Source organism: Hemibagrus wyckioides, linkage group LG06 (assembly GCF_019097595.1).
Source record: "Hemibagrus wyckioides isolate EC202008001 linkage group LG06, SWU_Hwy_1.0, whole genome shotgun sequence".
In the NCBI taxonomy this organism is placed as follows: Eukaryota; Metazoa; Chordata; class Actinopteri; order Siluriformes; family Bagridae; genus Hemibagrus; species Hemibagrus wyckioides.
The window spans coordinates 31,118,230-31,130,239 of record NC_080715.1 but is presented as its reverse complement, the minus strand read 5'-3'; the positions used below and the strand labels follow the sequence as shown (position 1 = coordinate 31,130,239).

Genomic DNA, 12,010 nt, shown 5'->3' with positions numbered 1-12,010 from the left:
TAGCGCCACCTACAGTTTTGTTTGAATTGCTGCGCTTTCGACGAAGCACCCCATCATCTCGGCACGTGCTCGGCTCGCGATAGTCGCGCCAATATGGCTGCTCATGGCCCCGTTTTACGAAACACACCGACAGCTGAAAGAGATCCACCTCCATCTCGTGGTGACGTTCAACACCTCACATTGTCAACACACAATTTTATACTGTAGTAACTCCTTCACTTCAACCTTCTCCAAGACAATGTTAAACAGAAGGATCTATTAATAAAGGATTCATTGTTATATCTAATATTATTATATGAACATATACAGTGCTCAGCGTAATTGATTACACCCCCTTTGAACAGTAACATTCTAAACAATATCTCAATGAACACAAAAAGCATTTCCAAAATGTTGACAAGACTAAATGTAATATAACCGTTTATATCTGTTTAACTTATAACATGAAAGTAAGGTTAGATTACACATTTTTCAGTTTTACTCAAATTAGGATGATGCAAAAATGTGTACACCCCCACAACAAAAACTACTACATCTAGTACTTTGTATGGCCTGCATGATTTTTAATGACAGCACCAAGTCTTCTAGGCATGGAATAAATAAGTTGGCGACATTTTGCAACATCTATCTTTTTCCATTCTTCAATAATGACTGCTTTTAGAGTCTGGATGCTGGATGGAGAGTGATGCTAAACTTGTCTCTTCAGAATTTCCCATAGGTGTTCGACTGGGTTCAGATCAGGAGACATACTTGACCACTGAATCACTTTCACCCTGTTCTTCTTCAGAAATCCAACAGTGGCCTTAGATGTGTGTTTAGGATCATTGTCATGTTGGAGAAGTGCATGGCGACCAAGGGCATGGAGTGGTGGTAGTATCTTCTCTTTCAGTATAAAGCAGTACATCTGTGAATTCATGATGCCATCAATGAAATGCAGCTCCCCGACACCAGCAGCACTCATGCACCCCCACATAAGGACACTGCCACCACCATGTTTCACTGTAGGCACCATGCATTTTTCTTTGTATTCCTCACCTTTGCGACACCATACAGTTTTGAAGCCATCAGTTCCAAAAACATTTATTTTGGTCTCATCACTCCAGAGTATAGAGTTCCAGTAGTCTTCATCTTTGTCAGCATGAGCCCTGGCAAACTCTAAGTGGGCTCTTTTTGTGCCTGGGCTTTAGGAGAGGTTTTTTCGTGGACGGCACCCATGCATGCCATTCCTCTGCAGTGTACACCATATTGTGTCACTGGAAACAGTCACCCCAGTTTGGCTTTCTACTTCTTTAGATAACTGCAGTGAACTTGCATGCTGATTTTCTTCAACACTTCTCATCAGAAGACACTCCTGTCGAGGTGTTAACTTCCATGGATGACCTGGACGTCTCTGTGAGATGGTTGCAGTTCCATCTTTTTTAAATTTTTGTACCACTTTTGCTACAGTATTCTGACTGATAAGTAAAGCTTTGCTGATCTTCTTGTAGCCTTCATCTTTCTGGTGTAAAGAAATTATTTTCTTTCTCAGGTCTTGTGACATTTCTATTCCATGTGGTGCCATTGCTGACAGCATGAAATGGGAAGGGGTTTTCTTTAAGTAACACCCTTTTATAGTCAACTGTCTGCTGGACGCCTGTGTAATGAATAATTAGACTGACCTGTGGTTGAAGTCTTGTTCAATTAGACATTTGTGGTCTAAAATTATCTTTGCTCTAGAGAACTTTCCGTGGAGTATACTCATTTTTGCATCACCCTAATTTGAGTAAAACTGAAAATTTTGTTCTCTAAGTTATATTATTAAACTTACTTTCATGTTATAAGTTAAACAGATGTTATATAAAACTTAGTCTTGTCAACATTTTGGAGATTGTTTTTGTGTTCATTGAAATACTGCTTAAAATGCTACTTTTCAAAGGGAGTGTACTCATTTACGCTGAGCACTGTAAATATATCACAACGTAATGTGGATGGATACACTATATTGCCAAAAGTTTTGGGACACCCCTCCAAATCATTGAGTTCAGGTGTTGTTTTTCAGGGGTTGGGCTCGGCCCCTAAGTTCCAGTGAAAGGAACTCTTAATGCTTCAGCTTCATACCAAGACATTTTGGGCAATTTTATGCTCCCAACTTTGTGGGAACAGTTTGGGGATGACCCCTTCCTGTTCCAACATGACTGCACACCAGTGCACAAAGCAAGGTCCATAAAGACATGGATGAGTGAGTTTGGTGTGGAGGAACTTGACTGGCCTGCACAGAGTCCTGACCTCAACCTGATGGAACACCTTTGGGATGAATTAGAGCGGAGACTGAGAGCCAGGGCTTCTCTTCCAACAGTGCCTGACCTCACACATACGCTTCTAGAGGAATGGTCAAAAATTCCCATAAACACACTCCTAAACCTTGTGGAAAGAGTTGAAAAGGTTGTTATGGCTGCAAAGAGCAGGCCAACATTCATGTACATGTAAAGGCAGATGTCCCAAAACATTTGGAAACATAGTGTAGATAGATAGATAGATAGATAGATAGATAGATAGATAGATAGATAGATAGATAGATAGATAGATAGATAGATAGATAGATAGATAGATAGATAGATAGATAGATAGATAGATAGATAGATTATTCTTATTCATTGTATGGAAACATGACAGAGCAGTGATTCAGAAGGAATACAGACTGCTCACTGAGTTGTTTCAGAGATTGTAACGTACTTGGAAAAAATGATCTAGTATCAATGTTTATGGAATCTTATACACTACCAGTCAAAAGTTTGGACACACCTTGTAATTCCATGGTCTTTCCTGATGTTTATTTCTTTCTACATTGTAAAACAATGCTGAAGGCGGCTGAAATACACAACAATGTCGTTTGAACAGTTGATATTGAGATATGTCTGCTACTGATGCTCTGTAAAGCCTTCATAACCGCTCTAATCTGAGGTGCTGTTAATTGGTGATTTCTGAGGCTGGTAACTCTAAATGAACTTCTCCTCTGCAGCAGAGGTCAGTTATGGTCTTGCTTTACTGGGATGGTCTTCATGTGAGCCAGTTTCATCATGGTGCTTGATGGGTTTTGCAAATGCACTTGACAATACTGTTCTTGCAAGAACTATTCCAGAACACTTGACCTTCGTGTCTTAAAATAACAACTGACTGTTTTTTGTTGTCATTACATATGGATTACTTAAGTCCATGTGTGTTATTTCATAGTTTTGAAATCTCCAGTATTGTTCTAGAATGTAGAAAATAAATCCCTAAACAAAAAACATTGAATTAAAAGGTGTGTCCAAACTTTTGACTGGTAGTGTACGTTAATAAGATTTTGTTCTGTTCCTTCACTTTTCAGTTTGACTATCATTAGGCATTCCTTCTAGCTTTTTAAATATTGATCATCTCTGTTAGGATTTAGTTTTATTTGAGAACCAAGTTGATCCAATGAAAGTAAAATTTATGTTTATATGAAAAAATTTGAGTTTACTGGCAAAATACAGATGAGGGTTTCAAAGTTGTTTTTGTGATCACTTTTTAGTTTTAGATTGAATTAGATTTTTAAAATATTGGTTATGGGGAGAACTGGATTAGGTGTTGGGGCCACTACCACTGATTGCCCACCTATTATTTGTACCAGCCCACCCTAATATAATTGACTATAACTGGCCCTGTATTAAAGTGTCAAGTACACAGATCAGCCATAACATAATGACCAGTGAGAGGTGAAGTGAATAACACTGATGATCTCCTCATTATGGCACCTGTTAGTGGGTGTGATATATTAGGCAGCAAGTGAACAGTTTGTCCTCAAAGTTGATGTTAGAAGCAGGAAAAATGGACAAGCGTAAGGATTTGAGTGAGTTTCACAAAGGGGCAAATTGTGATGGCTAGACCACTGGATCAGAGCATCTCCAAAACTGCAGCTCTTGTGGGGTGTTCCCGGTCTGCAGTGGTCAGTACTTATCAAAAGTGGTCCAAGGAAGGAACAGTGGTGAACTGGTGACAGGGTCATGGGCGGTCAAGGCTCATTGGTGCATGTGGGGAGCGAAGGCTGGTCCATGTGATCCGATCCAACAGATGAGCTACTGTTGCTCAAAAAGTTAATGCTGCTTCTGATAGAAAGGTGTCAGAATACACAGTGCATCACAGTTTGTTGCGTATGATGCTGCATAGCCGACATACCAGTCAGGGTGCCCATGCTGACCGCTGTTTTGACAGCAAAAGGAGGACCAACACAATATTAGGCACCTGATCAGTGTAAAGTATAGTGTAAACTAGATGTCACTCACTGATTCCTCCTCATTATCTTTTGTCCTGGTCAGTGTTGTAGCTTCAAATATAATACAACAGAACAACCTCTCTCAACGTTAATCAACACACCTTTAATACAGTACATGAGTTTCATCAGATAAAAGCTTGCAAAGTAGCAGTTGTCATAGCTGTGCAGTTTGAGAGTGTTGATCAAAAAACACTCCACATTGGTAGTGCTGGGATTTCAACATCAAGCCATCAAATCCTTCATTCAGCATTTTCCCACATATACTAGATAAAATCACAATAATAACAGAGGAAAAATGAATATACTAATACATATACGTTACATGCTAATGCTGTTGAAAACCTAGGTAAAAATCACTCACACATACACACACACACACACACACACACATATATATCAGTTCAGAGCTAATCAGCATATAACCTGAAATAAGACCATACACAGCAGCTTATATAATGTCTTTTTTATATATATATATATATATAAATAAAAAAAGACATTATATAAGCTACTGTGTATGGTCTTATTTCAGGTTATATGCTGATTAGCTCTGACCTGCCCCCCCCCCCCCCCCAAAAAAAAAAAAAAAAAAAATATCAGCAATACTGTATGTAGATTTACTGGCAAGGTAGCATAATAAAATACAAATATCTTATTAAGTGCAATATAAAAACTCAACTTCACTAAATATTTTGCTCAAAAAAAAATATACAACAATGCAGACGAAAGCAATCCTGTAAACCTTTCCTATTGGTATTAAAAAAGCATTGTAAACAGCTTCCTCACTCGTCCACGTGCTAACAATGGATATGAAAAGTTTTCAATGTGAAAACATTCTTCTGAATTATAAAAGCGAAGATAAGTTCACTGTTCCTTCCTGAATCTCATCCTAAAGTCCACTCCTGGAGCGAACGTCATTCATGTCTACATTAAGTTGCTTTCTGCGTGGATTCAGGAGGAATCATGGGCAGTGATGATGCTGATCTCATGGTAAGGCTCCTTGGGCTGAGCACTGTTCTGCATGGCCAGCAGCATGGCTGAACTTGGACGCTCTGTCAGATACTGAACAAGAGAAATGAGACATTTTGGTCAGAAACATTATATGCATGTGATTATTTAAATGGGGAAAATGTATGTCAGTAAAGAATTTACTGTACAGGAATCATTATAAACTTAAGATATTTTGATATTCTGGTATAGATCGAAAATCTTTTACCAGAATACTTCACTTTTTGTGCAGTGATGTTCACATGTTGTCTGATTTGCCCAGGAAAGATTTTCACACTCGTTTATTTTGCCTATATCCTTATCAGGCAAGAAAAAACCCCTTCCTTCGTGATCATATCATTTCCACAAGCTGAAGGTGTAAAGCTGAGGGCATTTTCTTTAGCTGTGCACTTGCTACTCAAGTCACTATGCTTGTCTTGCTGACCTGAGGCAAATTAGCATATGTCTACCATATGTCAGAACTGCTTACAAGATTGTAGAATCTCTCTTCCCCTCTGTCTCTGTCTCTCCCTCCCTCCATCTCTCTCTCTCCCTCCCGCCCTCCCTCCCTTTCAAATTTCTACCTCCCTCCCTCCCTCCCTCCCTCCATCCCTTTCAAACCTCCCTTTCAAACGTCCCTCTCTCTCTCTCTCTCTCTCTCTCACTATTTCCCTTCCCCACTCCCTTCACACACACTCACCTGTTTAAAGTGCTCAGGTATTTTGGCCCTCGGGTGCAGAAACCGGATTCCTCTGTAGCCATACCACACAGCCAGGAAAGGCAGGAATACAGAAATCAGAGTGACCAGGAGACTGACAAACAGCACCACAGCTATCAGCCATGGCGCCACCTCATCTATAGAAGAAGTGAGATCACAATAACATGTCAGTAAAAAAAAAAACCTTTTCTTCAAAGTGTGGCACATTTGAGAGGCTAATGAGCCGCAGCTAAACACCTATGAATGAGCTGCTGTGTAGCATTAACTGACGTTTAATATTTCATCCGAATCCTCATGATGGCTGTTTTAAAGGTTTTACCACTTCCTCATTATATCGAATTACAACTCCATATGCAAATCCACACCTGCTGGTCTACACACACACACACACACACACACTATCACTCACTCCTAAATGATGCACCCAAGTTCTTCGAAGTGTCATTAAATAACCTGGTCACTGAGAGCAAAATTATCATTACAATTCTGTACATGGAGCTCTTGTGACTGGGTTTCTCTGTGGTTCAGCAGTTCATCAGTGACTCTAGGCCTCATTCAACTATAATAAAAACTAGATGAGAAGACTAGATGTCTGTTCAGGACAAACTGGAAGACAGTCAGAAATAGTCGAGTATTTAAGGAACTGACTGAAAAATTTGCAGAAGATGGATATCTGTAAACACCTGGTCAACTACATGGCAACATTAAAAAGTCCAGAAAGGATTTATGTGGTGACATTTTGTGGGAATGAAATATTGGAAATAAACACACTCAACCCGGAGTTTGGTGAAAAATGCAGCTTTTTCTCAGTGATGTGAAAGTGCGAGACGAGCCATTATTTAAAATGGTCGCACCCTGGATTTATCCGATCATGTTTGTTGTCTATATAAATATGCAAATAATAAGAAGGTTAATCTAGGGTTTAGGAATGTATATTGTGAAATGTCAGATGATGAAGAGTCAGGATTAATCCTAAACCTAACCCTAAACCTAACCCTAAGTTTATGAATATGTATATGTATATGAATAGAGTGGATATGTGTGAATATGATGTTAAAGAACATTAGAGGAACATTATAAGCAGGAGACCTACCACTGGCAGTGTTCATTTTACAGGTTATATTACTCAGGAGGCTGAATTTTTTATGATCCATAACGATCTGCACTTGCACACAGTAGCGTGTGTCTGGTAAAAGGTCTGTGAGCATCACTCTGCTCTGGTCCACCACCTTTACCTGCGGATTTCACAAACATTTTCATTTTATAATTTTTTTGATAACATTTTCCTTTTTGACCTGAGAAACAGTGGAGGGTGTAAATTATGCTTTTCCTTGGCTAGAGCACAACTTATCAGTACAAAAGTAAATAAATAAATAAATAAAACATTCATTACCTCAGTCGTCTTTCCTTCAATCCAGTAATGAATGTTATATGCAATGTTTGAATAAATATCCTTAAGGCTGCTTTTCCTCAGAACAGGTTCTGTGATGCCAACCTCCATTTTCCCTCTTCTGCTCTGCAGCGTCACATCTGGAGCACCAATAACAGCTGCAAGAAAAAGACACGTCTTTCATTTCTCTGATAATGGATATATCTGATCCTAGAATGAATCAGATTTTTAAGAAAAGTGAGTTTCTTCAAGGGCAGCATGGTGGCTAAGTGGTTAGCACATGTTCTCCCCGTACTTGCATGGGTTTATGCCGTGTACTCCAGTTTCCTCCCACATGTACATTAGGTTGATTGGTAATTCTAAATTGCTCATAGGAGTGAGTGTGGTTGTTCATCTATATGTGGACCTGTCTAGGGTGTACCCCTGCCTTTTGCCCAATGTGAGCTGGATAGGGCTCCAGCAGATCCCTGTGACCCTAATTAGGAATAAAAATGGATGGAGTTTCTCCACTCACTGATTGTTTCCAAAGGTTCACACTCAATTTCCACCCAGGCAGAGCTTTTTCCATTCAGCTCTGTCCGTACACGAAGTGTGTATGTGCCATAAGGGGTCACATCGTTGGTGAAATCGCAGCTCAGTGATGAAACATTCACACAAACGGCTTCGAAGAAATTCCACGATCTGAGAAACAGAAACGATCGCACTGCGTTAATAATCATCAGCAGAACATCTCTCACAACTCAAAGCAGCATTTCATTTGTTTTTATTAGTAACATTCGATGTTTAACTTAAATTTACATCTACCATATAATTAAATAATACACAATCACTGGCCACTTTAATAGGAATACCCACTCAATCCTGCAGTTGCATAAAGGCATGCAGATACAGGTTAAGAGCTTAACATCAGGTCTCGGCAATACCTAAAAACGATCATGATGATGTTTCATTATTACAAATATTGTGATCATTGATAAAACTGCTCCAACCCACCACCACCACCCTCTGTGAATCATCACCCTAACGCCCAGGCCTGGTTTACATCAAACATCAGATAAGGGAAAACCTGTAATCTCAGTGATCTCATCACAGAGAACAGTTCAAAAACCATTAAATGCTCATCTAGGAAACATCTGATGATGAGAGCTGATGGTAAGGTTAACACAAATAACCACTCTTTACATCCATGTTGAGCAGAAAAGCATCTCAATACAATTAACACATCAAACCTGCAGGTGGATCAAATATCATCTAGGCCAGTGCTGGTATCCAACAATCCTATCAAATATTTAATAAAGCTACAGCACTGCAAACAAAGATAAAACAAATAAAAAGTTCCTTTTTCTTTCCATGTGATAAAAATCGTGTAGAGAATTCTCAGCGTACTTGTACTCAGCTGTATATCTGAAGTCTTTCGCAGAGGATGTCTGTGGTGGATCCCATTCCAGAACAAGACCAAGGTTTTCTGATGTATTTCTCAAATTCTGAGGGGGAGGGATGTCATCTGACGGTGAGAAAACACACACACACACACACGCACACACAATAACAGGATTTTAATGTACATGATACTAGTGTGTTTCACAGAAACAAAGCAAACTTAGATGTAAAATAAGTTGTATGCCAAGCCAAGAAAAATAAACTTTCACAAAATACCAGGAATCTATGTAAGTAGATAAAATAAAATTACTTTTGAATTTTCTTTGTTGTGCACATGCATACCAGAGAGCTGTACTTTGCTGATTGGTCACAATGTGTAGTTTTGTTCTCTAATGCACGTTATCATTTCTACAGTTCTGTCATTCACTGGAATTTGTATGGCTGATACTCATAATGTATGACTAACTGTTGTTTTTTCAGCCATTTCCTGTTCAGGGTCACCACAGTGGATCATCATCCGATCCACATGTTTTATTTGGCACAGGTTTTATGCTGGAAACCCTTCCTGACACCACTCTCCCATTTTATCCGGGCTTGGGACCACCCGGGCTTGGGAGAGTTAACCCCTCAGTGGTTGGGTTAGTTCCCTGCACAGGAATCGAACCCGGGCTGCGGCACTGAGAGCAAACCAATAATAAACCAATAAACTAATAACCTGTTATTATTTAACAAAGAAAGATGTATAATCTTAAAGGGATCATCTGTTTAACATTCATAGGAAAAGTAAGTTAAGGTCTCTGTGGTTTGTGGTTTCATGGTTTCAAGATCAGATGCACATCTTATTAACTTTAAGTGGAAATGCAAAACTGTCTGAGAATGATTCATTTGAAGAGCTAGTAAGTGAATGACTATGTATAGCCGCTTCAAAGTAAGTGATAAGTGGAACTAACTTTACATTTACAACTTTACAACTTTACTAATAGGTGAATAAAATTAACCACAATACCATGTTATTTCCAGACACATACACACATGACGCCACATGCAACTGCTATTAGTATGAAATGGAAGCAACAACAGCTGAACCACTAAGTGGTAGACAACTAACTGTGGTCACTGAGTACTGACATGCTGTCACGTTCGGACACCCCTCCCCGGACCTCCGTGGTGGTGCGTTCGTCCACACGCCATGGAGTAGACCCATACACAGGATTCAAATAAGCACTGCTTTATTTACATAAACACATGGGGACATGGGGAAACTAACCTAATAACGAAGACATTACAACACTAACAGAAACCTGACTAACAAACATGAAACAGAGCATAGAACAATGACCGACAAAATGACAACATTAGGACTAATGGGGAACAGGTGACACGGCGGGAACAAGAACAATAGAAAAGGCGTACACACAATAAAGCAGGCTTCACAGAATCACCTTCCAGCACCCTCTCCAGGCCTGGCAGGGATCTGTTCAGCTGTCACATGCATAGCGCTTAAAAATCTTCTGTTGGATCACTTCCTCTAGAAGCAACATCAACACAGGAGTTGGGAATGGGTTTCCATGGCCAAATCACTTTACTCAAAGTGGTGTAAAGTGGTGCTAAGCACTCTTAACCGGACTTTGGAGCAGTAGACTCTGGAAACATTTTCTGAACTACAGACCTCAATCCTACCAAACACCTTTTGGATGAATTAGAACTTGATGAGAAAATCCCCAATCCTCTAGTGTGGGCGGCCCAGGCAGCCCGATACAGGCAGCCTACAGTGAGCCAACGTGGGCCACTGGGGATTTACACTTTGTTGAAACATTGGACTCATATCACTAGCCCACGGTGCACATGGAGGAGCATGGGTGTTTTCTCTGTAATAACGTAAAAAACTTTCCCAGTAGATAGAAGTCTGTTATAGCAACAAATGGAGGCCAACTTCACGTAAATGCCCCATGGTTTGGGAATGGGCTGTCCATCGAGCTTACACACATATATATATATATATATATATATATATATATATGTGTGTGTGTGTGTGTGTGTGTGTGTGTGTGTGTGTGTGTGTGTGTGTGTAATGATCAGGTGCCCACAATTCTTTAGCAGAAAACATCACATCATATCAGTCCCTGATTATTTTCCTATAAAAGCACTCCTCATCGTGATTTATTCCTTAATTTATAAAATATATAATATAATATATAATATATATATATATATATAATATATATATAATTTTAAGGTAAAAAAAAAAAGGTTTTCTTAAGTAAAAACAAAAAGATGTTTCACAACAGAACTAAGTAACTTCAGAGTTTTTTTCTGTTTCTTTTTACATATATATTTACTTAACTTTGAGAGAGAGAGAGAGAGAGAGACAGACAGACAGAGACACAGAGAGAGACAGGCAAACAGACAGACAGAGAGAGAGACAGGCAGAGATATATATAGAGACAGACAGACTGACACAGAGACAGACAGACAGACAGACAGACAGAGACAGACAGACAGACAGATATATATATATATATATATAGAGAGAGAGAGAGAGAGAGAGAGAGAGAGAGAGAGAGAGGCAGAGACAGACAGATAGACAGAGAGAGAGAGAAAGAGAGAGAGACAGACAGATAGACAGAGAGAGAGAGAGAGAGAGGCAGAGACAGACAGATAGACAGAGAGAGAGAGAGAGAGAGAGAGAGAGAGAGAGAGAGAGAGAGCTACAGTTAATAGACCTGTGTGAAAGACGGAACTCTGGCTGGTTTTACGGTAACTAGATGCGTTTCTCAGACAGTTCCGCGGATGGCCAAGTCTCTTCATGATTTATGTTTATTGTATGTTACAAATGACAAAAAGACACTAAATTACAAATAAAGAAGAAAAAAAAGAAGACGGAAAAGGTCTAGCTAAAATAAAAAAAAAACAAATTTCAGACTAGAGCGAGAAACGATACGAAGTTTATTAATACAACAGAATTACAAAAACAAAACAAACAGAAAGCGTAAAACTCACCTGTAAGCCCAGACCCGAAACAGAACAATACAGTGATTATTATTGTTAAAATCATGATTCCTGTCAGATGAAGTTGACCACAATGTCCAAAAACAGACTGCTTCTTCTTCTTCTTCTTCTTCTTCTTCTTCCGTGTTTGTGCAGTTCCAGTCAAAATTCACAACCTGGGGCGGAGACTAATGGGGAAATGAAAACGAAACCAGTGACCGGTTCTGGGGATTTTCCCGTGAGGAAACACAACGAAAATTTATGATAATAATACTGG

General features: G+C 39.4%; 1 protein-coding gene across 1 annotated transcript; it reads right to left on the bottom strand.

Annotated features, from left to right (window-relative positions):
* Positions 1–4,849: 4,849 nt before the first annotated feature.
* LOC131354297 (interleukin-10 receptor subunit beta-like) lies at positions 4,850–11,911 on the bottom strand. Its single transcript, XM_058391771.1, has 7 exons — positions 11,746–11,911; positions 8,752–8,869; positions 7,880–8,046; positions 7,369–7,523; positions 7,069–7,210; positions 5,958–6,112; positions 4,850–5,332 (listed from the first exon to the last, which is right to left on the bottom strand). Exons 1-7 carry the CDS (start codon positions 11,798–11,800, stop codon positions 5,222–5,224), a joined length of 903 nt encoding a protein of 300 aa, XP_058247754.1. The 5' UTR covers positions 11,801–11,911; the 3' UTR covers positions 4,850–5,221.
* Between the last annotated feature and the right edge of the window lie 99 nt (positions 11,912–12,010).

Excerpts from the sequence above, each read along its gene's own strand:
- LOC131354297 (XM_058391771.1), bottom strand. The coding sequence starts at position 11,800 with ATGATTTTAACAATAATAATCACTGTATTGTTCTGTTTCGGGTCTGGG. Across the intron at positions 7,211-7,368 it reads TTGAAGGAAAGACGACTGAG|GTAAAGGTGGTGGACCAGAG; the intron begins GTAATGAATGTT and ends TGAAATCCGCAG. Across the intron at positions 6,113-7,068 it reads TAAAATGAACACTGCCAGTG|ATGAGGTGGCGCCATGGCTG; the intron begins GTAGGTCTCCTG and ends CTTCTTCTATAG.